General features: G+C 48.3%; 1 protein-coding gene and 1 non-coding gene across 10 annotated transcripts; both read right to left on the bottom strand.

The window, feature by feature from the left end:
* Positions 1-116: 116 nt before the first annotated feature.
* Positions 117-7609, bottom strand: LOC100398578 (melanoma-associated antigen D4). Of its 9 annotated transcripts, none has more exons than XM_078363267.1 (13): positions 7514-7609; positions 6333-6594; positions 5212-6066; positions 4595-4798; positions 4435-4498; positions 4157-4236; positions 3677-3768; positions 2939-3018; positions 2811-2853; positions 2343-2405; positions 1273-1417; positions 523-953; positions 117-327 (listed from the first exon to the last, which is right to left on the bottom strand). In XM_078363267.1, exons 2-13 carry the CDS (start codon positions 6540-6542, stop codon positions 318-320), a joined length of 2277 nt encoding a protein of 758 aa, XP_078219393.1. In that variant the 5' UTR covers positions 6543-6594; positions 7514-7609; the 3' UTR covers positions 117-317. The 9 variants fall into 9 exon arrangements, with proteins under 9 accessions (XP_078219393.1, XP_078219395.1, XP_078219394.1 ...); XM_078363269.1 differs by having other exon boundaries at positions 1273-1387; XM_078363268.1 differs by having other exon boundaries at positions 511-953; positions 6333-6573.
* Positions 1633-1760, bottom strand: LOC118150836 (small nucleolar RNA SNORA11). The gene has a single exon (XR_004738967.1). It is a non-coding gene; the product is annotated as a small nucleolar RNA SNORA11 (small nucleolar RNA).
* Positions 7610-22400: the final 14791 nt, after the last annotated feature.

Raw genomic sequence — 22400 nt, 5'->3', positions numbered from 1 at the left:
TTTTGGCAGAGGTGGGGCCCACCTACCCCAGAGAGCCCGAGGAAGTGGCCTTGCTACAAGCCCAAGCACAGCCAGGTGGAGTAATGGGGGGCAGGTGAAGGAAGAAACATCCAAACTAATTTTACAACTTTAATGTAACACTGATACCCAAAACATGAAAGCACAAGGAAAAGCACACAACGAAAGCAGGAAAAGCAAAGAGAGCTGCATCTTGCACGCCACTTCCGATGGACAGAAAGCAGCTGCCTAGGGTGCTGTGTCCAGAGGGAATCTGAGAGGAGGCGCTCTGGCTTGGCCAGTAAGATCGCTGCAGTTCCTCAGCGGTGCCTATAAAAGTGCAAGAAACCAAAGTGACAACATCCACGGACACACCCGCGATCCGGGGAGGGGTGTACGTAACAAAATAAGTGTCGGTCCACGCTGTCGCCGTTGCCCCCATCTCCCACCCCAGCCCTCCCTCTGACATCTCACCCCTCTCCGCAGCCCTCCTGCAGAGTCCCGTTTCTCTACCGAAACTCTTACTGGATCCAGGAGAAAAAGCTGGCGCCAGCTCTGGCGGCATTTCTGGTGCGGATGGTGGAGCTGGTGCTAGGGCCGTCTAGGACGCTGGTGCTGGCCCCTCCGTTGGTGCCACTGCTGACACCAGCTCTCCACGTGGCCCTCCTGTTGGCACGGTTGCTGTTCAGAATGTACTGATGGTATCTGGCCCAGAAAGCAAAGGGGATCCTGGCCCAGGCGTCGCCAAAATCTCCGTCCTCGTCCCAGGTCAGGAGCTCGACCTGTATGTCATCCCAGCTCCACCGTCCAATCAGAGCCTCATCCCCAATATTCATCTGGGCCCTCATCTGGGCCCTGGCATGCTCCTCGGCCATATCCACATCCATCTTCTTGAAAGCATCATCCACAGCCTCCAAGAAACGAGCCTTCCACTCCCGGGGGTCTCGGTTCTGATTCTGAGGAGGAAAGGGGCAAGTGTAGACATGGAGCTACCCCACACGGGCTGAGCGCCCTCGGCCCGCCTCACCCCCTCCTTGCGCTTTGCCTAATGCCGGCAAAAACCAAGACCACAGGGATCGGGGGCCCCTGCTATCCTGTGCCAGACCTGGGATTCTGCCCCATCTGTGACCTTGTGTAGGGTGCTCAGGTCCTCTGTGAGTGTCGGTATCCTCAGTGGAATACGGGATAACGGGAAGGAGGCCTCGACCCAGAAACCAGCAAGACGTGGAGACCACCACCCCCAGTGCGGGGTGCCGGACAGAGGCCCCCCCTTACCTGGGCGATGAATCTCAGGACCCTCATCTTGCTGGTCTCATGGCGGGCGCGCAGTCCCCACAAGAATTCATACTCAGGCGGGTTGCTGTTGGGGATCTTCTTGTATTCCAGGTACCTTGGCGTGAGAGGGAAGGAAACTTGGCTTCTAGCCAAGCAGACCTGGCGCTGAATGGATGGGTCCCAGGGGGCCCCTCCTCAGCCTGATGCTGCAGCTCCTCTCCTGGAAGAGGACTGCCCCGCCCCTCCAGCCCTTCTCTAATCCCCAAACCCACTCGCAGGACTTCTTCCTGCAACAGTGAGGCCTTCAAAGCCTCTTGCCATTGGTCCTCCCCGGAGGCCACGTGGAGGTGCAGGGGGGACACATGTAGGGCCTTTATCTGTAGCGAGGCCACAATGTTATGCCCCTCATCACTACGAGCCCTGATTTCTGTTGGGTGTGTGTAAATCAGAGGAGCCATTCTTCAGGCCCCCTGCTCTGAGCACACCCCGCCTTGCCTCGAGGGTCTTGGCCACGCCCTGGCAGAGCCCCGGAGAGGCCCACCAGAGGAAACGACCAGAAAGGGAGAAATAGCCAGCCAGGAGAAGCGTGGCCCAGACATCCTCCTGAAGTCCTGACCCTTTGTGGGTGTGCATGCGCGCCTGTGCGTTGGCAAGTCCTCCAGGGACGGGGATAGGGTGGGCCCTGGCCTGAAAATCAGGAGATTCTGGGCTGAGGCCCTGACCAGCTGTGAGCCACGCTCAGAGGCGCCCCCTCTGTGAGCCCCAGGTTCCTTAGGTGTAAACCGGGGTTAACCGTTGTGTCAGTCTACGGGGCAGGTGTTCAAGGAGACAGTGGCCGTTATCATACCTCACACCGTGTCCTCCCGTGACGTGCGCTCCCTTTTCCCAACACCGCCCTGGCCTTCGGCTCCCCACACGCTCACATAGCCCTCCCGCCACTCACTACCAGGCCAGAGGCACCCATCATCCCTCCAGTTGAAGATTTGAGATAGGAAACGATGGCTCTCTCAGCCAGACCAGAACAAGAGGACGCCCGAGTGAGAGACGCAGTTGGCTCAGGCGATACTTACTTCTGCTTCACAAAGTCATCTGTGATGAGCTTCCTCAGATCGCCAAGGAATGGGTGCCTCACCCTGAGGGGAAGGAAAGGAATCCATGAGCAGAGACGGTGGCAGTGCCCGCCCCACCCTGCTTGCTGGCAGGGGCCCTCGCTAGCATGACTAGGAACTTCCCAGCCCACGGGGCATCGCCGTGGAGGCCTGGGCACGCAGCAGAGGCCAGAGGATGTCCTCCAGGACATGATGGAGACCCTGACTCTGACTGTCTCTCCTAGATGTCATCTGGGGCCACAGAGCAGGGAGGAGGCTGAGCAGCGTCTGGCACCGCTTCCCATCTGCTCCGCCCGGTGAGACCCTTTGCTCTCTACCGAGCCCAGGACACCCCATGCCCCTGGGCCAGACTGACAGCCTATTGCAATCCTGGGACCTCTTTGGCCAGACGACAGCACCCAGGGGAGGAGCTGGGGAGGCCAATCATACCCAGGGCGCAGTCCCATCTTGCGTAGTGCCTCCCAGAGGACAGCTGCGAAGGGAGAGGGGGTTCGAAAGTTTGGCACCCAAAAGATGAGACGGCAGGTGGCCCCCCAGCTGCAGGTCCAGCCACTCACCCTCACTGGCACGGTTGCCATTCATGAAGATGACACCCAGAATCACCAAGAGGAGACTCAGCCTGGGAGTGTCCTTGGTTCTAAAGGTGTGGAAAGAGAAATCCTGTTTAGCAGCTATTTGCCTGAGAGACCACACCAGGCTCTCCCAGCCAGGCCCTCTCAGGTTTCCCGGCTGGAGGGGAACTCTTCCCAGGACAGGCAGGGTTCACTAGCTGCTGGCAGACCATTCGCACCTCCGCCTGAGACTTAATCACCTCCTCTATAAAGCATGGGTACTAATACTTCCCCGACAGTGTCCTGCAGGGGACAGGGCGAGGCAGGGAGCCGAAGCTCTGCAAATGGTCAACGTGTGTCCAGAGACGTCTCCAGACCTTTCCTGCCCCTTCCGCATCAGGACCTACACTGAGGAGGAAGCTGTCCCCTAGGTCAGTTCTGCCGGACCCAGCCCAGGCAGGCAGGAGGAAGAGGCGAGCCACTTTCCTTGGAAGCTTTGGGGGCAAAGCCCGACAGCGGCTTGGGGAGATGTGAGGCAGCAAGGCCTCACCCCAGGCTAGTGTTCCTTTCATCCAGCAGTCACCAGGCAGCCCTTGCTGTGTGTGGGGGGGAGCTATGCGCCGCACTCAAGGACTCAAGCTCCATCTTCCTGCTTCGCTGTCTGGGGGGCGGTTGGGTGGGGGGAGGTTCAGGCAGGGGAGGGGCACCACCGAGTAAGGCCACGACCCGCTTTCCCTTCCTTACTTTCCAAGGAGGCGAGCTGAGGAGTCCCGTGTGCAGACAAGAATATACAGGTGTTCTTCCTTGTCGATCTCCTTCAGGTGGATCCCAAACTTCTACATGGGAGAGAAAATAGAGTGTGAGATCCAGACTCCATGAGGGGCATCCTGCCGGCAGAGAGTCGATTCCCTGGTGGAAGTGCTCCTCAGCAGGCAATCCAAAGTCCTGAGCGAGGGCGGAAGAAGACAGCACTCGGAGGACCCTCCCTGTGGGAGCTGACTCGGGCAGAGGCGATGAGACCCATGTCACGAGACGGCGAGACACTCAGAGAGCGTGAGACAGAGAAGCCGAGGGCAGGAAGCATGGGTCAAACTGCCGGTGCAGTGGAGGCTCAGAGTAGGGGAGGTTAGGGTTGGCTCCAGAGACTGGGCCTTGAGGGTCTGCAGGGTCACGCCACCCCACACCCAGTCTTCCTCCACAGAGCTGCTCCCATCCTGCACCCACCTTTTCCAGGGTGTACGTTGCTCGTTCAATGATCTCAGGGAAATGTTCGTCATACTCTCTGATGACATCCTTCAGCATGTCTGCGGGAGGGGGAAGAGTTGGGGAAGAAGGCACCTGGGCTGAGCAGGGATCACAGAGCTGTACCCCCCGGTCAGCCCTGCGGAGGGTGACACGGCCAGGACCCTGTCATCCTATGGCGACAGAGGGACCCGCCGCGGCCCACCAGCAAAGGGGTGCCCACAGACTAGGGGATGGCGAAGGGGGCACAGGCTGCCTACCTGAGCGCTTGATGGGGATCTTCTTGTAGTCCTTAATCATCAGGTATTTCACCAACTTATTTGCCTGGAGAAGGAGGAACACTCGGGGAGGTTAAGGCCTGGGTGAGAATCGGCCCGCAAGGGAGGAGAGGAGGGAGATGGGGGAGGGTGGGCTTCTTACCCTCTCTTGCAGAAGGGTCACGTTGCGGGGGGGCAGGCACAGTACGTGCCTTGAGGGTATCTGGGACCTCGGGGCCACTGGGGGCCGAGGGGCCAACTGAGCCCGCACGGTCAATGAGGGCGGTGATGCTCTCCAGGTGGGCGGGACCGCAGGAGGCTCTCTCTCCTCCTCGCTGCTCTCATACTCATCATCCAGGTGCTTGGACTGTATCATTCGAGAGAGGAGAGACCCAGGGCTACCAGGCTCCCTGTGCCAAAGCGCCCGGCATGCACCTCTCCCGTAGCAGGCTCTTGGAAACGAGAGCAGTACCAGCAGCGGCTGGCATGTGCTGCGTGCTTACTAAGTGCCAGGCACTCAGCCAGCCTCTTCTCCCACCAGTCCTGAGGGTAGGGACTACGTGGAGTGAAAACATGCTCAGCAAACTTGTGTTGGAGAAACACGGACTAGCTGAGAGGAGAGAGGAGGGGAGGAGAGGGGAGGGGAGGGGAGAGAGAGGGGAAAGAGGACAGGAGAGGAAGAAGAGGGAGAGGGAGGAGAGGGAAAGGACAGGAGCCAGGGGGTGTGGAGGTGGCCTGGCGGCGGGGGGGGGGGGGGGGGAAGGGGGGGGTGGATCTCACCTTCTTGGTCCTCTTGCCTCCCATCCTGGCCCAGGGCTCAGCACTGTGCTGAGCAGTAGCAGCAGCTGCACCCTCCGGCTCAGGGATGCTTGTGGCCATCTTGGCCTTGGCAGCAGCTGCTGCCACAACGTTCTGAGGCTCCACCCACCGAGTCTTGGCCAGAGCCTTCCCAGACTTGGTGGTCTTGGGCCGGGTGGCTGCCACCTCCCTGCCAGGTCCCATTTGGGACACCCCGGAGGCAGCACTGGGGCCCTCTGTGGCAGCCTCTTGGGCTGGGGCAGGTCTCTTGGGGCGTGGGAAGGCCATGCCACTGACACCCGCCGGCTGGGTGAAATCAAAGACATCGTTCGGACCCAGGAAGGCTGTGTTGGGCCGGGTGGCTGTGTCCACCTCACTGGCACTGGGAGCCCGAGAGAAAGCACAGGCGCTACTAGGGCCCTCGGTAGCAGCCTCCTGGGCCGAGGAGCCTGTCTGGGACTGTGCAGAGGTTGCCGGGGCCCCGGGGGCAGCCATCTCACTGGTGACTAACATCTGGGAGGTCTGCGGAGAAGCAAGGGGGGCTTCCGGGGTGGGTCCCTGAGCCTCAGTGGCGGCGGCGGCGGCGGCAGAATAGGTCGAGGGCTGGGTATCCTCTCCTGAGACCTGCGGCGTGGCCACCCGGTGGCTAGCCATCACCTGATTGAAGGCGCTACGGGCAGCGGCGGCAGCTGCCCGAGCCGCACGGTTGGAGGCGGCGGCGCGGGCAACGTTGGCAGCACGGGCGGCCGTCTCATTGGCAAGTGTTTCCGGATCCAGCTGCAATGCCTCCACCAGGGTCTGGGCCAGCACAGGGTTTTCCAGTTCCCAGGGCTCATTCTGCAAGGCCAGAGAGAGGGGTAGGGGAAGGCAGGCCACTCGACGACACACTTGTGTTAGCTTCGCTGTGCTGGCCAGCCTCTTCCCAGCAGCCAGCCCCGGACACCCCCAGACCTTCCCAAATCCTCTTCTTCCCAGCAGGGGAGGGAAGCTTTGGGGAAGCTGGGCAGCCCTTTCCCACACAACCCTCCTTGCTTCCCCCCTCCTCCCTCCTCCATTCACAGGGGAAAGGCCGAGGCGAGCAGGTGGCCTGGAAGGAGCCTCACCGACAAGATGCGAAGGCCTGGACCCAAGCTTCCGAAGGCTCTGAGGATATGGATGTCAAAGCTGGTGAGGGTGCCATAGCCGCCAAAGGCACCGAATTCTTCATAGTCGTTGCCTTCAACCATCTCTTCCTCCCCGACTTCGTCGCTACCCTCGTCCATGTCCTCAACACTGTAGTTTTCCGATTGCACGCCGAAGCTTCCCTCAGCCATGCTGCGGGTCCCAGGGAGAAGAGAGCTCTGCCTGAGAGGGAGGGTGAAGCAGCTGCAGGGGGAGGGGGCGGGATCCAATGGGAGGCAGCATCTCCCGGGAGGTGAGGGGCGACAATCATCAGGTTACTAGGCAATATTAGGCAGTAAAAGGCGGGTGGGGGGGAGGGAGGGAGTAAGCGGGGGAGAAGAGGATTTGGCTTTCTGATGGGGTAGACTTGGTCAGGGACAGAGTCCAAGGAAAGGGACAGAGGAGGTCGCGGGCGACGCTGCACCGAAAGCGGAGTTTAGGATGGGCAGGCTCCCCATCCCAGTGGCTAGATTTGAATGGGGGGTGTTATAGAGGGCTGGGGTCCCCAGAGTCCCAAAGGGGATGCATTGGGGGAGAGAGAAACAAAGGGTTTGGATGGAAGGGCCAGAGAAGGGGACCGGGATGAAGGGGGAGCAGATGGGAGCGCTCAGACATTGCCGGCGACAGCGGCAAGCGGCAAGCTCTGCGAAACAGAATCCCAGGGACCTTTTGGCTAGGTCCGGGCGGGGGGCCTAGGTGGGGCTCAGGCTCGAGCACTAGAGGCGGAGGGAGGAGTGGGGGCCTTGGACCTAGGTGAGACTCCAATCGGAGCGCTGGAGACCTCAAACGGGAGGGCTGGCACTCCAGGAAGGGGGCAAGCGGTCAGCTCGGTTTGAGTAATCTAGGAGTGGTTGGGGTGGGGGTGGGGCCTCCGGTCCAAGGGAGCTCAGCTCAGAGCACACGGGTCTGCTAAGGGGGTGAGGATCCTGGGCTCTGGTTTCAGTAGGGCTCAGATCCCGGCGCCTGGGTCTGGTGGTGATGGGGGATCCTGTCTAGACCTTGGCTCTAATGGGGTTCCGGTTCTGAGTGCTTGGGCTTTGTTCAGATCCGGAGGCGGAGGGAGGGCGCAGCGTGTCGGGTTCCACTCGTCCTCTCCCGGTCCCGCCTGGGGCTGGATCCTTACCTTCCCCGGGGCTCCAATGGCGTCGGTCCTCAGCACCAGGAACCCCGCAGCCGCGCCCTCGCCTACTGCTGCCAGCACAGCAGCCCGGACCACCCCGCCCCTTTTCTCCGTGCACCCCCCGCGGCTGGGTAGCCTGCGCATGCGCGGACCCCTCCAGCCCGCCCGCTTTCCCAACAAAAGCCCTTTCCTCCAGGTCCCCAGTGCGCATGCGGTTCCGCGGGTGGGTGGGTGGGCGGCGGGGTCGAAGTCGTAGTGTGTGTGTGGGGGGGCTCTTCCCGCCAGATCCACTTCATCCCTCCTCCTCGTCCTACCGCTGGCGCGCACACTCATACCCTGCGGTGCAGCTCGACCCACCCAATCATCTCTTCTTGATCCCCCTACTTTTGCACAAGGCTTCTCCGTCCTGCCCTGCCCTTTCACCCGAACTCCTCCAGCCTGGTCTGGGATCCACTTTGCTCCATCTCCTCCGCACGGCCCCTTAGGTCACAATTAGCGAGGTCTCACAATTAATGAGCTGGGTCTCTAACTGCAACAAGTGGCAATCCTCAATCTGCGGGGCGACGAAACGGACGCGGCCAGAGGATGGCACTTCCCTTCGTGTGCTTCCCCGCCAGCCAACTCTCTGGCCGCAGACACACTGGGAATATCTGCTTCCTCGGCTACCCTTTATGCAGCTTGTATGTCACAGAAGGATCTGTGCTGGGGCTTGTCTTCCTCTCACAAGCAGCCCTGGGAGGTGGATGTCAGCATCCCCACTTGACGGATCAGGAAGCCGAGGCACAGACACATTGCATGAACTAGACCACAGAGCCAGGAAACAGAAAATGCAGAATTTGGGCCTGGGTCTTCCAGACTCCAAAGCCCACTTCCTGTTCCTGCTGGCCTGGGGACTGAGGCACTGCCTCCTCCATGCGAGTGACAGACCTTCCCCACCCCAACGTCTGTCCCAAAGAAGCAAGGTTTGTGCTGTAGGAGGCCTAAGCTCATGCTCTGCCTTCAGGACACAGGCAGGCAGAGGCCCCCCACCCTGTCTCTGTGGCTCTGTGTGGTTCCATCCAGGTATGAGAGTTGCCCCGCCTGGTCCACTCTCTGCTCAGATTGCCAGGCCTCTTCTATCTCAGTGGCACAATCAATCATGCTGCCGCTGAGACCCCCCTGGTGTCCGCTAGGACAATCAGGCACCTGTGTGCCTCAGCTAATGACTCCACAATCGACAAGCCCAGGTCAAAATTCACTTTTGAGGTCCAAGTGCATAGTACTTTCGCCCGCCTAAGTGCCATCTCCATTTGGATGTCTTTTGAGGCAGAAAATGCTGTGGTCTCATCTCCAGTCGAACCTGGATTGTTTGTAAAATTCGTGGTCGAGTTGTATGTTTGTTTTTATGTCTGCCTCACCAGGACCCCTGTGTGCAAATGGAAGCTACTGCTAGGATGGCAGGCAGCTCGTACTCTCTGCTGACCGGTATCCATTCTGCTCTGCTCTGTGGCTTCCTCCAGCTGTTGTATAGCAATCTCTCCTGTCAGCGGCCCGTGTCTCTTTAGCCCTTCCCCTGTAACATGTCCTCTGTGGGAGAGGAACGCACCCTGCAAACGAAAGCTTCAGAGAGTGCTAAGTGCTAATCACTCCGAAAATCTACACCCCAGTCTGAACTTCACTTTTGAGGTCCGAGTTCATACATTCACCCACCTACGTGGCATGTCCACTTGGATGTCTCGAGGGCTCTTCATGGTTAGCCTGTCCAAAACTTGTCACTTGGTATACTCACTCCTCCCACACACTCACACAGCCCCATCGTTCCGGTTCCCATTCCCCCCGCCCCACCCATCTTCCCAATCTCAGTAAATGGCACCATTATCCACACAACCACTCACTCCAGAAACTGGGAGTCATCGATCGCCACTCCCCCTTTCTCATACACTGCATCCAGATGGGCAACCTCTGAAGGGTCTCCAGAGCTGCCTCTCTCCGTTACTCCCAGCAAATTCTGGTCGGAGGGACCTCTCGAGCTCTCAACTCTGTCTCCTTCACTCGGACTGTCCACCGGGCTCTGCTGTGTTCAGCTCCCCTGTGCTGCAGCCTGCAAACTCTATCCGGACAGGAAGTTGGTGGGATTGGGCGATCAGAGGGCTCACCTGGTCAGGTTCCCTTTCTCACAGGGATCACTGTGGTCAGGTTCCCTTTCTCTCAGGGATCACTGTCCCATGTGCGGGTGGTGCCACGATGTTAAGCCTTATAATTTGTTGGTCTATACATATTTAGATGAGATGGGAAATCTGGTTCTTGTTAATCCGTCACGGCTGGAAATACAAGTATCCGGCAGATTTCTTAATTTTCTTTTCACTGAGCCCTGTGCTTTCACGATGCATCCACGTTGCCACGCATCATCTAAGGTATATCCAAGGTGCTACGTATGCACAGAGAAGGCGTCGTGCGCATCCATGACGTTTGACCCATCTGCTCTCCCAGAGATTTATCCTTTCTCCTAAGTAACCATAAAATCAGGGAAAAACATGAGAAACATTTAGATGTCCGAAGAAAATAATGACGGCACACTTGTCATTAGCAATATGGAAGTCAGAAGTCATGTGGCACCCCATCTTTAAGATCGCCAAATAAAAATAAATGTCAGCTCTTAAGTCTATACTCAACGAATATCTTTTGAAATGAAGTTAAAATAGTAGGTGTTTAGACATACAGAAGTCGAAAGAATTTATCATCAATAGACTTGCACTGTAATGTTTTTTAAAACTTTTTATTTTATGTTTTGGGGTACACGTGAGGGTTTGTTACATAAGTAAACACGTGTCACCGGGGCTTGTTGCACATATTATTACATCACCCGGGTATTGAGCCCGGTACCCAATAGTTATCTCTTTTCTGCTCCTCTCCCTCGTCCCACGTCCCCCCTCCCACCCCCGCCACTTAAGTACAACCCAGGGCCTGTTGTTTCCCTCTTTGTGTTCACAATTCTTACCATTTAGCTCCGTGAGAACATGTGGGATTTGCTTTTCTTCTCCTGCGTCAGTTTGCTGAGCTGATAGCCTCTAGCTCCATGCAGGTTCCCACAAAAGACATAGCCTTGTTCTTTTTTATGGCTGCATAATATTCCACGGTGTATAAGTGCCACACTTGCCTTATCCAGTCTGTCATTGATAGGCATTTAGGTGGATTCCGTGTTTTTGCTTTTGTGAACAGTGCTGCTGTGAATAGTCGGGTGCATGTGTCCTTATGGTAGAATGCTTTATATTCTTCTGGCTATATGCCCAGTTATGGGATTGCTGGGTCAAATGGTAGTTCTGCTTTTAGCTCTTTGAGGAATTGCCGTACTGCTTTCCACAATGGTTGAACCAATTTGCACTCCCGCCAACAGTGTACAAGGGTTTCCCTTTTTTCAGCAACCTCAGCAGCATCTGTTATTTATTTAGAGTTTTTGATAATCGCCACTCTGACTGTTGTCAGATGGTATCTCATTGTGGTTTTGAGTTGCATTTCTCTAAAGATCAGTGATACTGCCCTTTTTTTCATGTACTTCTTGGCCACATGTATGTCTTCTTTTGAGAAGTCTCTGTTCATGTCATTTGCCCTTTTCTTTGATGGTGTTGTTTGTTTTTCCCTTGTAAATTTGTTTAGGCTTTTTACAGAGGCCGGATATTAGACCTCTGTCAGATGAATAGTTTGCCCAAGTCTTTCTCCCACTCTGTAGGTTATCTGTTTGCTGTGCTGTTGGTCTATGTGCCTGGTTTTGTACCAGTACCACCAGTACCATGCCGTTTTAGTCACTGTAGCCTTGTAGTGTAGTTCCTTTTGCTTAGGATTCCCTTGGCTATCCAGGCTCCTTTTCGCATTCTGTACACATTTTTAAATAGTTTGTTTCTAGTTCTGTGAAAAATGTCCTCGGTAGTTTGATGGGAATGGTATTGAGTCTATAAATTGCTGTGGGCTGTACAGCCATTTTAATGATACTGATTCTTCCTGTCCATGAGCATGGGATGTTTTTCCATATGTTTGTGTCTGCTCTGATTTCTTTAAGCAGTGTTTTGTAATTCTCATTGTAGATAGAGATCTTTCACCTCCCTGGCTAGCTATATGCCTAGGTAATTTATTTTTGTGTGTGGCAATTGGGAATGGGATTGCCTTTCTGATTTTGATCTCAGTGTGGTTGTTGGTGGTTTATAGGGATGCTAGTGATTTTTGTACATTGACTTTGTATCCTACAGCATCACTCAAGTTGTTTATCAGCTGAAGGAGCTTTTGGGCCAAGACTGTGGGGTTTTCTAGATATAGAATCACGTCGTCTGCAAACAGAGGTAGTTTGGCTTCCCCTCTTCCTATCTGGATGCACTTCATTTATTTCTCTTGCCTGGTCGCCCTGACCAGAACCTCCAATACTACGTGGAGTAGGAGTGGTGAGAGAGGGCAAGCTTGTCTTGTGCCAGTTTACAAGGGGAATGCTTCCAGCTTTTGCCCATTCAGTATGCTGCTGCCCGTGGGTTTGTCACAGATGGATTTTTATTATTTTGAGGTATGTTCCTTCAATACCTAGTTTATTGAGGGTTTTTAACATGAAGAGACGTTGCCTTTTATAAAAAGCCTTTTCTGCATCTATTGAGACAATCACGTGTTTTTCAGTTTTAGATCAGTTTATGTGATGAATCACATTTATTGATTTACACATGTTGAACAAAACTTGCATCTGGGGATGGAGCCTACTTGATCGTGGCGGATTAGCTTTTTCATGTGCTGCTAGGTTTGGTTTGCCAGTATTTTGTTGAGGATTTTTGCATCGATGTTCATCAAGGATATTGGCCTGGAGTTTTTAATTTGTTGTTGCTGTCATTGTGTCTCTGCCAGGATTTGGTATCAAGATGATACTGGCCTCATAGAATGAGCTGGGGAGAACTCCCTTCTCCTCAATTTTTGGGAATAGTTTCTGTACGGATGGCACCAGCTCTTCTTTGTACATCTGGTGGAATTCAGCTGTGAATTCCTTAGGTCCTGGTTTTCTTTCTTTCTTTTTTTTTTTCCTTGGTAGGCTATTTATTACTGATTCAATTTCAGAGCTCATTATTGGTGTGTTCGGGGAACCAGTTTCTTCCTGGCTCAGCCTTGGGAGCGTGTATGTATCCAGGAATTTATTGATTTCTTGTAGGTTTTCTAGTTTGTGTCTAAAGAGTCGTTTACAATAGTCTCGGGTGTTTTTCGGTATTTCTCTGGGGTTGGTGGTAGCGTCCACTGTGTCATTTCTGAGTGTGTTTATTTGGGTCGTCTCTCTTTTTTTCTTTGTTAGTCTAGCTAGTGGTCTATCAGTCTCATTTTTTCTTTCAAATAACAACACCTGGTTTCACTGATCTTTTGTATGACTTTTTGCATCTTAATTTCATTCAGTCAAGTTCTGATTTTGGTTATTTCTTGTTTTCTCTGCTAGCTTTGGAGTTGGCTTGTTCTTGCTTTTTTTAGTTCCTCTAGGTATGATGTCAGATTGTTAATTTGAGATCTTTCTAACTTTTTAACGTGGACATTTTGTAGTAAAAACTTTTCTCTTAACACTGTGTTTGCTGTATTCCAGAGACTCTGGTATGTGGTAGCTTTGTTTTCATTAATTTAAAAAAAATTTCTTGATGTCTTCCTTAATTTCATTGTTTACCCAAAAGTCATTCAGGAGCGGGTGATTTAATTTTCTTGTTATTATTTGGTTTTCAATGATTTCTTAGTATTAATTTCTGTTTTTATCGTATTGTGATCTGCGAGGGTGGTTGGTAATTTTTCAGGTTTTGAAATTTTGCTGAAAATTGATTTGTGGCCAATTGTGTTGGTCAGTTTTGCAGTATGTTTCATGTGCAGATGAGAAGAATGTAGATGCTGTTGTTTTGGGGTGTAGAGTTCTGTAGAGTAGTATGTTCAGTCTGTTTGGTCAAGTATTCAGTTCAGGTCCGGGATCACTTTGTTAGTTTTCTGCCCGATGATCTAATACTGTCAGAGGGGTGTTGAAGTCTCCCACCATTATTGTGTCGTTATCTAAGTCCCTTTGTAGGTCTCTAAGAATTTGTTTTATGAATCTGAGCGCTCCTGTTGTTGGACACCAGTGCCTCTATTGCTGGGTGTGTGTATACTTAGGATAGCTAAGTCTTCTTGTTGAATTGAACCCTTTACCCTTATGTAATGCCCTTTTCAGGGAAATCACAACTTTCTTAATCTTCTTGGCTTTGGCAAAGATTTTCAAAATGAGACACCCAAACCACAAACTAAAAAGGAAAAAAAAATTAATAAATCTGATTCCACCAAAATCACGTTTCTTTGGTCTTTAAAAGCATTCTTTTGAAATTGAAAGAGAAATCCACAGTCGGTGAAAAAGTATTTAGAAATCATATATATGCAACACAGGACACTTGCAGACTATAAAGAAGTCTTATAACTCAATTATAAGAAGGCAAATACTCAACCACAAAAATTGACAAAAGACATCAACAGACTTCCTCACCAAAGAAGATATACAGATGGTTAATAACCACACAAGCAGATACCATCATCTATCGTTCTGGAAACGCAAATTAAAACAAAATTTAAATACTGTTTTAGATACACGTGCATGATTGAAATTAAAATAACGATTATACCCAGTGCTAGCAATGATGTGGAGCTTCTGAATGATGAAAATATTTCCGAAGAGGGTTTGGTAGTCTCTTACCCAGTTAAATATACACCTCCCATACACCAGCCATTCCACTCCAAGGCATACACAGGAGAAAAGAACATATATTTTCATAGGGTTACCTGTTTATGAATATTCCTAGCAAGTTTATTTGTAATAGCCAAAAGCCTGAAGACAACCCAAGTGTCTATCAACAGGCAGATGAATTATGAAATTGTGGTATGTCCGTACAATGGAATACTACAGCACGTTAAAGAGAAATGAATTGTTGATGCTTATGACAACATAAATGCATCTGAAATCATGCTGTCTGAAAGAAGCCAAACCAACAACAACAAAAAAAAGGGTACAGGGAGTGAGATTACCTTTATTAAAGTTCCGGAATTTCAAAGGAGCCCAAGGATATTTTTGCTTGTAATAGATATGTTCATTATCTTGACTATCATGATTGTTTCACAGGTATGATGCCAAAACTTGTTAGATCGTATATGTTAAATATGTTCAGTCTAACATTTGTCGATTATAAGTAATAAGGCTGTGAACAAGCCGGGAGTGGTGGCTCACGCCTGTAATCCTCCAGCACCTTGCGGCCAAAGCAGGAAGATCACATGAGGCCAGGAGTTCAAGAACAACCTCACCAACATAGCGTGACCCAGTCACTGCAAAAAAGTTAAAACTTAGCCAGGTGTGGTGGCATGTGCCTGTAATGCCAGCTATTTGGGAGACTGAGGCAGGAGTATCACTTCAGCCCAGGAGTTCCCAGGCTGCAGTGAGCTAAGACGATGTCACTGCACTGCAGGCTGTGTGACAGAGCAATACCCTGACCCCCCCCCCAAAAAAAGTCACGTACGCGATATCCATAGCTATCTATATATCACATTGCATGACATACATAATGACATATCTAAAAATAATTTTTATGTAAAGCAAGAGCACATGACACATGTTTTTCATCGCATAAGAAAAATGAGAAATAACAGACATACTAGAATGGTACATTTAGATGAGCAGGGCAGAATGGGAGTAGAGAATGCAAACAAAAAGGATCAAATACATGAATGGCAACAAGAGAGGGACCTTGCCTAAGAGGATGGCAATAACAGTGATATAAGCTGGAAATGATTTTCTCAACCTTCTGACCCTAACGTATCCCCCACTCTCCCCTTGTCTGAACTATTCTGATCTTGTCTTAAGCCCCTGTTGAAGCCATGCTTGTTACTCTTAAGGAATGACTTTGTAGTTTTGCTCCCAATACCCCTGAACTGGAGAACCTACTTTGCTGTTCACCTGTGTACCGCATGCTTATTTCCAAGTCCTCAGCTTAAATGTCACTTCTTCATGATAGCATTTTCTGGCCACAAACTACTTCATCCTCAATTTAAATTATTTATGTTTTTTTACTTTTTCTTAATGCTCTGGAAACTTCCTCTCTAGCATTTATTCCAGTATGTGTCATAATGATGTATATTTTTAGAGGGATTCTTTTTGAAACATCTCTCTCCCCATTGCAATGACAGCCCCATGGTGAAAGTTATCATTGTTTGTTTTTTTCCCCACTGTATATCCTAAGGGCCTAGTCCAGTGCCTGTTATATATTAGACTCTCAAATATGTTTGTTGGAGGCAAGAATGAGTGAACAAATGAATGAATTGAAAAACCAAATGGAAAAGATGGGTGGCTTGACAGAGAGACTGGTGGATATAAGTATGTACTCATAGTCTTCTTACATGTTGGCTTCCCTGGTAGTGGGGAAACAGACAGGAGTGTGTGTGGGAGAGAAAAGGGATGAAAGAACCTCAAACCTGTAATATAGAAGGAGAAAGCATGGATGGGAGAATGATGGAATGAAAAGCCAGTTGGAAGACTGAAAAGATGCAGGACGGAGGGGGAGAATGAGAGAAAGAAAGGGAGATAGAGACGGAGAGAGAGAGAGAGAGAGAGAGAGAGAGAGCAGTATACAGAGATGGCAGAGGCAGGGGAGATAGGGAAGAGGTGGAGGACAGAGACATGAGGTTGTACTACAAGGTGACAAACAGAAAGCCAATGGAAGGAAGAAAGCAAAGGAACACCTCTTCCTCGCGGCTATGCAGTGATCAAAATATGAAATTCCACAAGTTCCCCTTTTCTTTTCCTTACCACAGGCTCTTAACATTAGCTATGAGAAATTAAAGCTGTTTGTAAAGCTTAACATAGTCAAAGTCCCACTTAAGGCATTGAATAAAGCTGTAGGGAAAGGGAGAAGGACAAGAAGGCACTCCTCTTTCAGAATCAAGCTGCATTCATGTGTCTGTGTGAGAAACACATGTTGTAAAGGTAATAGACTGATGTATGCATTGCTGTTAAAGGAAAAAAGAACAAAATATCAAGTCTTTTGTATAATATTCCATGGAGAATCCCCACAATGGGGCACAGAGGGTGAAACTGAATCTTCTTCTTGGGTACAAAACGTGGAATTCTGGATGGAATTTGCCCTGCTGCTAGTATTGGAAAGTCACTATATCAAACCTCTAAAATGAAATAGAGAATCTAGTTTTACAAGCCATAAAAATGTTGGAACCATGATCATTAGATACCAAGAACATTTTTTGCAGGTATTTTAAGGGTAAGAAGACTCAGATAAAACAGTCATTTTCTTTAAATGTTGATTTTTCCAAAGTTCTACAGTGTTTTAATTCACCATAGGCCTGAATTGTTCCTTGATCCTGATAGAGTATTGTGGGCAATATCTTGAGTAGTTGAATGAGCTGTAATGGAGAAATGCTTCCCATACTGAAGTTTCTGTAATACTGTGATCTTAGCTTTTTTGTAAGCTCTTCCTTTTCTCTCTCCTGAAACATGGATTTGTTAAATTTTGCAATGATTCAAGTCTGGCTGTCTTTTATTGGTGCATGTGGCAAGGGTATGGCTTTACAGTGGTATTTATTTGGGAAGGACAAAGGAAAAAACCATTATGACAACTTGTAAGAGTCCTGCATCAGTTGTCCATTGGTAACTAGCGGCCCTAGAACAGGTAATAGAGACTTAACCAAGTGGCTGATCAACCAGCATACCTGTGAGGCTGATTCAGAGTAATTACTAAGAAAAAATTTATAACCAAGTAAACCCCTTTTATCTTAAGATCCTTTTGTGGGGAGTGATTGGTGAGAAGCCAACAAGTATTGTGCCAAATATTTTCAAAATATTTCTTAGTAATAGCTATAATAGATTTCTCAAAAGAGCAGTAGTGCTATGTATCATCTGTTCTAAGGCAATTATAAAATGTTTCATTTTTATTTTATTTTATTTTATTTTTTTGAGACAGAGTCTCACTCTGTTGCCCAGGCTGGAGTGCAATGGCCCAATCTCAGCTCACTGCAACCTCCGCCTCCTGGGTTCAGGTGATTCTCCTGCCTCAGCCTCCTGAGTAGCTGGAATTACAGGTGAGTACCACCACGCCCGGCTAATTTTTGTATTTTTAGTAGAGACGGGGTTTCACCACGTTAGTCAGGCTGGTCTCAAAGTCCTAACCTTGTGATCCACCCACCTCGGCCTCCCAAAGTGCTGGGATTACAGGCATGAGCCACCGCGCCTGGCAAGAGAAACATTTTTTAAATTGTTTGCAAGAAAAGACAGTTATTTAGATATAGGGAAGTACTTACTGAAGAGGACCTAGGAGTCAATTCTGAGAAATAGCAGAAGCCAGTGAGTGGGCCATAGGATGTGTTTCCAACTTGCACGATCTAGATGCCAAATTCAGAGTTCTTAAAGATAAAATGAGGCCTAAATAAGGACCACCTGCTTTCTATGAAACCAGTATAGGTTGTCACAGAAGCAACTACAAGAAACAATAGCAGTTAGGGAACTATGACCTCCCCAAATGAACAAAGCAAGAAACAACTGACAGACCCCAATGAGATGAACATATGGGAGCTTTCTGACCAATAATTCAAATTAGTAGTTTTAAGGAAATTCTTTGATCTCCAAGATAACACAGAAAATCAATTCAGGAATTTATCAGATAAATTTATTTATTTATTTATTTATTTATTTATTTATTTATAATTTTTGTAGAGACAAATTCTCTCTATATTATCCTGGTGAGTCTCAAACTCCTGGCCTCAAATCATTGCCTGCCTCAGCCTCCCCAAATGCTGGTTACAGGCATTAGCCACCATGCCCAGACTGTCAAAGAAATTTAACAAAGAGATTGAAATAATAAAACAAGTCAAACAGAAATCTTAGAGCAAAAATCTTTATTTTCTAATGAACTGCAAAATTCATTACAGGCTCTGAGCTGCAGACTGGATCAAGCAAAAAAGAATCAGTGGGGTTAAAGATAGGCTATTCGAAAATACATAGTCAAAGGAGAAAAAGAGAATGGTGGGGAATGAAGATCATCTGCAAGATACAAAACATTACCTCAAAAGAACAATCTAAGAATTATTGGTGTTCAAGAGGAATTTGAGCAAGATTAAGGGGTAGGAAGCTTTTTCAAAGAAATACTAACAGAAAACTTTCCAAACTTGAAAAAGAAAGAAATATATCAGGTACAGAAAGATTAGATTATATCAAACAGATAAAACTGAAATAAAACTACCCAAAGGCATACAATAATCAAACTATCAAAGGTCAAGAGCAAAGAGAAAATCTTAAAAGCAGCAAGAGAAGGCCAGGCTCTGTGGCTCACTCCTGTAATCCTAGCACTTTGGGAGGCCAAGGTGGGCAGATCACCTGAAGTCAGGAGTTCAAGACCAGCCTGACCAACATGAAGAAACCCTGTCTCTACTAGAAATACAAAACTAGCCAGGTGTGGAGGCACATGCCTGTAATCCCAGGTAGTTGGGAGGCTGAGGCATGAGAATCCCTTGAACCCGGGAGGCAGAGGTTGTGGTGAGCTCAGCTGACACCATTGCACTCCAGCCTAGGCAACAAGAGTGAAACCCTATCTAAAAAAAAAAAAAAAAAAAAAAAGAAAGAAAGAAAAGAAAAGCAGCAAGAGAAAAGAAGGAATTAACATATAAAGGAGTTCCAATTCATCTGGCAACGAACTTCTCAATGGAAACCATACAGACCAGGAGAGAGTTTTATTACTTTTTCAAAGTGCTGAAAAAATACTGCCATTTAATAATACTGTATCTAGCCGAGCTTTCATCAAATACGACTTTAGGATATTAACTCTCATTTTAGATTCTTGGGGTACATGTGCAGGTTTGTTCCATGGGTATATTGTGTGAAGCTGAAGTTTGGGATATGAACGACCCTATCACCCAGGTAGCGAGCATAGTAACCAAAAGTGAGTTTTTCAATACTTTCCCCTCCCTCATTCCTTCTTCTGGCCATCGTTACGTCCATGAATACCCAATGATTAGCTCCCACTTATAAGTGAGAACATACAGTATTCAGTTTTCTGTAGCAGGGTTAATTCATAGAATAGTGGCCTCCAGTTTCATCCATGTTGCTGCAAAGGAAATGATTTAGTTCTTTTTAATGGCTATGTGATACTCTTTATTTTTTCCAGAGCCAAAACATTAGGCTTTATTACCTGATACCACACTCCTCCTTCTTTTTATTTTTATTTATTTATTTCTTTAATTGCATGTTGGTTTTGGGATACATGTGAAAAACATGCAAGATAGTTGCACACTTGGCAGTGTGATTCGCTGCCTTCCTCCCCTTCACCTATATCTGGCATTTGTCCCATACTATCTCTCCCCAACTCCCAACCCCCCGCTGTCCCTCCCCTATTCCCCCCAACAGACCCCAGTGGGTAGTGCTCCCCTCCCTGTGTCCATGTGTTCTCATTGTTCAACACCTGCCTATGAGTGAAAACATGCGGTATTTGCTTTTCTGTTCTTGTGTCAGTTTGCTGAGAATGATGTTCTCCACGTTCATCCATGTCCCTAAAAAGGACATAAACTCATCGTTTTTGATGGCTGCATAATATTCGATGGTGTATATGGGCCACATTTTCCCAGTCCAGTCTATCATCGATGGGCATTTGGGTTGATTCCAGGTCTTTGCTATTGTAAACAGTGCTGCAATGAACATTCGTGGGCATGTGTCCTTATAGTAGAATGATTTATAATCCTTTGTATATATACCCAGTAACGGGATTGCTGGTTCAAATGGAATTTCTATTTCTAGATCCTTGAGGAATCGCCACACTGTCTTCCACAATGGTTGAACTAATTTACACTCCCACCAGCAGTGTAAAAGTGTTCCTATTTCTCCACATCCTCTCCAGCATCTGTTGTCTCCAGATTTTTTAATGAATGTCATTCTAATTGGCGTGACATGGTATCTCAATGTAGTTTTTTTTTTTTTGCATTTCTCTGATGACCAGTGATGATGAGCATTTTTTCATATGTTTGCTGGCCCCATATATGTCTTCTTTTGCAAAGTGTCTGTTCATATCCTTTGCCCATTTTTGAATGGGCTTGTTTGTTTTTTTCCTCTAAATCTGTTTGAGTTCTTTGTAAATTCTGGATATCAGCCCTTTGTCAGATGGGTAAACTGCAAAAATTTTTTTCCATTCTGTTGGTTGCCGATTCACTCTAGTGACTGTTTCTTTTGCCGTGCAGAAGCTGTGGAGTTTGATTAGGTCCCATTTGTCGATTTTGGCTTTTGTTGCCAATGCTTTTGGTGTTTTGGTCGTGAAGTCCTTGCCTACTCCTATGTCCTGAATGGTTTTGCCTAGATTTCCTTCTAGGGTTTTCATGGTGTTAGGTCTTATGTTTAAGTCTTTAATCCATCTGGAGTCAATTTTAGTGTAAGCTGTCAGGAAGGGTTTCGGTTTCTGCTTTCTGCACATAGCTAGCCAGTTTTCCCAACACCATTTATTTAACAGAGAATCCTTTCTCCATTGCTTGTTTTTGTCAGGTTTATCAAAGATTGTATGGTTGTAGATAGGCTGTGTTGCCTTGTAGTATAGTTTGAAGTCCTGTAGTGTGATGCCTCCCGCTGTGTTCTTTTTACTTAGAATTGACTTGCCTATGCAGGTTCTCTTTTGGTTCCACATGAAGTTTAAAGTGGTTTTTTGCCAGTTCTGTGAAGAATGTCATTGGTAGCTTGATGGGGATAGCGTTGAATCTGTAAATTACTTTAGGCAGTATGGTCATTTTCACGATATTGATTCTTCCTAACCATGAACATGGAATGTTTCTCCATCTGTTTGTGTCCTCTCTGATTTCGTTGAGCAGTGGTTTGTAGTTCTCCTTGAAGAGGTCCCTTACATTCCTTGTGAGTTGTATTCCTAGGCATTTTATTCTTTTTGTAGCAATTGTGAATGGCAGTTCGTTCTTGATTTGGTTTTCTTTAAGTCTGTTATTGGTGTATAGGAATGCTTGTGATTTTTGCACATTGATTTTGTATCCTGAGACTTTGCTGAAGTTGATTATGAGTTTCAGGAGTTTTTGGGCTGAGATGATGGGGTCTTCTAGATATACTATCATGTCGTCTGCAAGTAGAGACAATTTGGCTTCCACCTTTCCTATTTGAATACCCTTTATTTCTTTTTCTTGCCTGATTGCTCTGACTAGAACTTCCAGTACTATATTGAATAGGAGTGGTGAGAGAGGGCATTCTTGCCTAGTGCCAGATTTCAAAGGGAATGCTTCCAGTTTTTGCCCATTCAGTATGATATTGGCTGTTGGTTTGTTGTAAATAGCTTGTATTATTTTGAGATACGTTCCATCAATATCGAGTTTATTGAGGGTTTTTAGCATAAATGGCTGTTGAATTTTGTCAAAGGCCTTCTCTGCATCAATTGAGATAATCATGTGGTTTTTGCTTTTGGTTCTGTTTATGTGGTGAATTACGTTTATAGACTCGTGTATGTTGAACCAACCTTGCATCCCCGGTATGAATCCTAATTGATCGTGGTGGATAAGCTTTTTGACGTGCTGTTGCAATCGGCTTGCCAGTATTTTATTGAAGATTTGTGCATCTATGTTCATCATGAATATTGGCCTGAAGTTTTCTTTTCTTGTTGAGTCTCTGCCGGATTTTGGTATCAGGATGATGCTGGTCTTATAAAATGATTTGGGAAGGATTCCCTCTTTTTGGATTATTTGGAATAGTTTCAGAAGGAATGGTACCAGCTCCTCTTTGTGTGTCTGGTAGAATTCAGCTGTGAACACATCTGGACCGAGGCTATTTTGTGTGGTAGGCTCTGAATTGCTGCCTCAACTTCAGATTCACAAAGATGGGAAGAAACCAGCGCAAAAAGGAGGAAAACACCCAAAAGCAGAACTCCTCTCC

This window comes from Callithrix jacchus, chromosome X (assembly GCF_049354715.1).
Source record: "Callithrix jacchus isolate 240 chromosome X, calJac240_pri, whole genome shotgun sequence".
Taxonomy (NCBI): Eukaryota; Metazoa; Chordata; class Mammalia; order Primates; family Cebidae; genus Callithrix; species Callithrix jacchus.
This window is presented reverse-complemented; position numbering and strand designations above follow the sequence as displayed.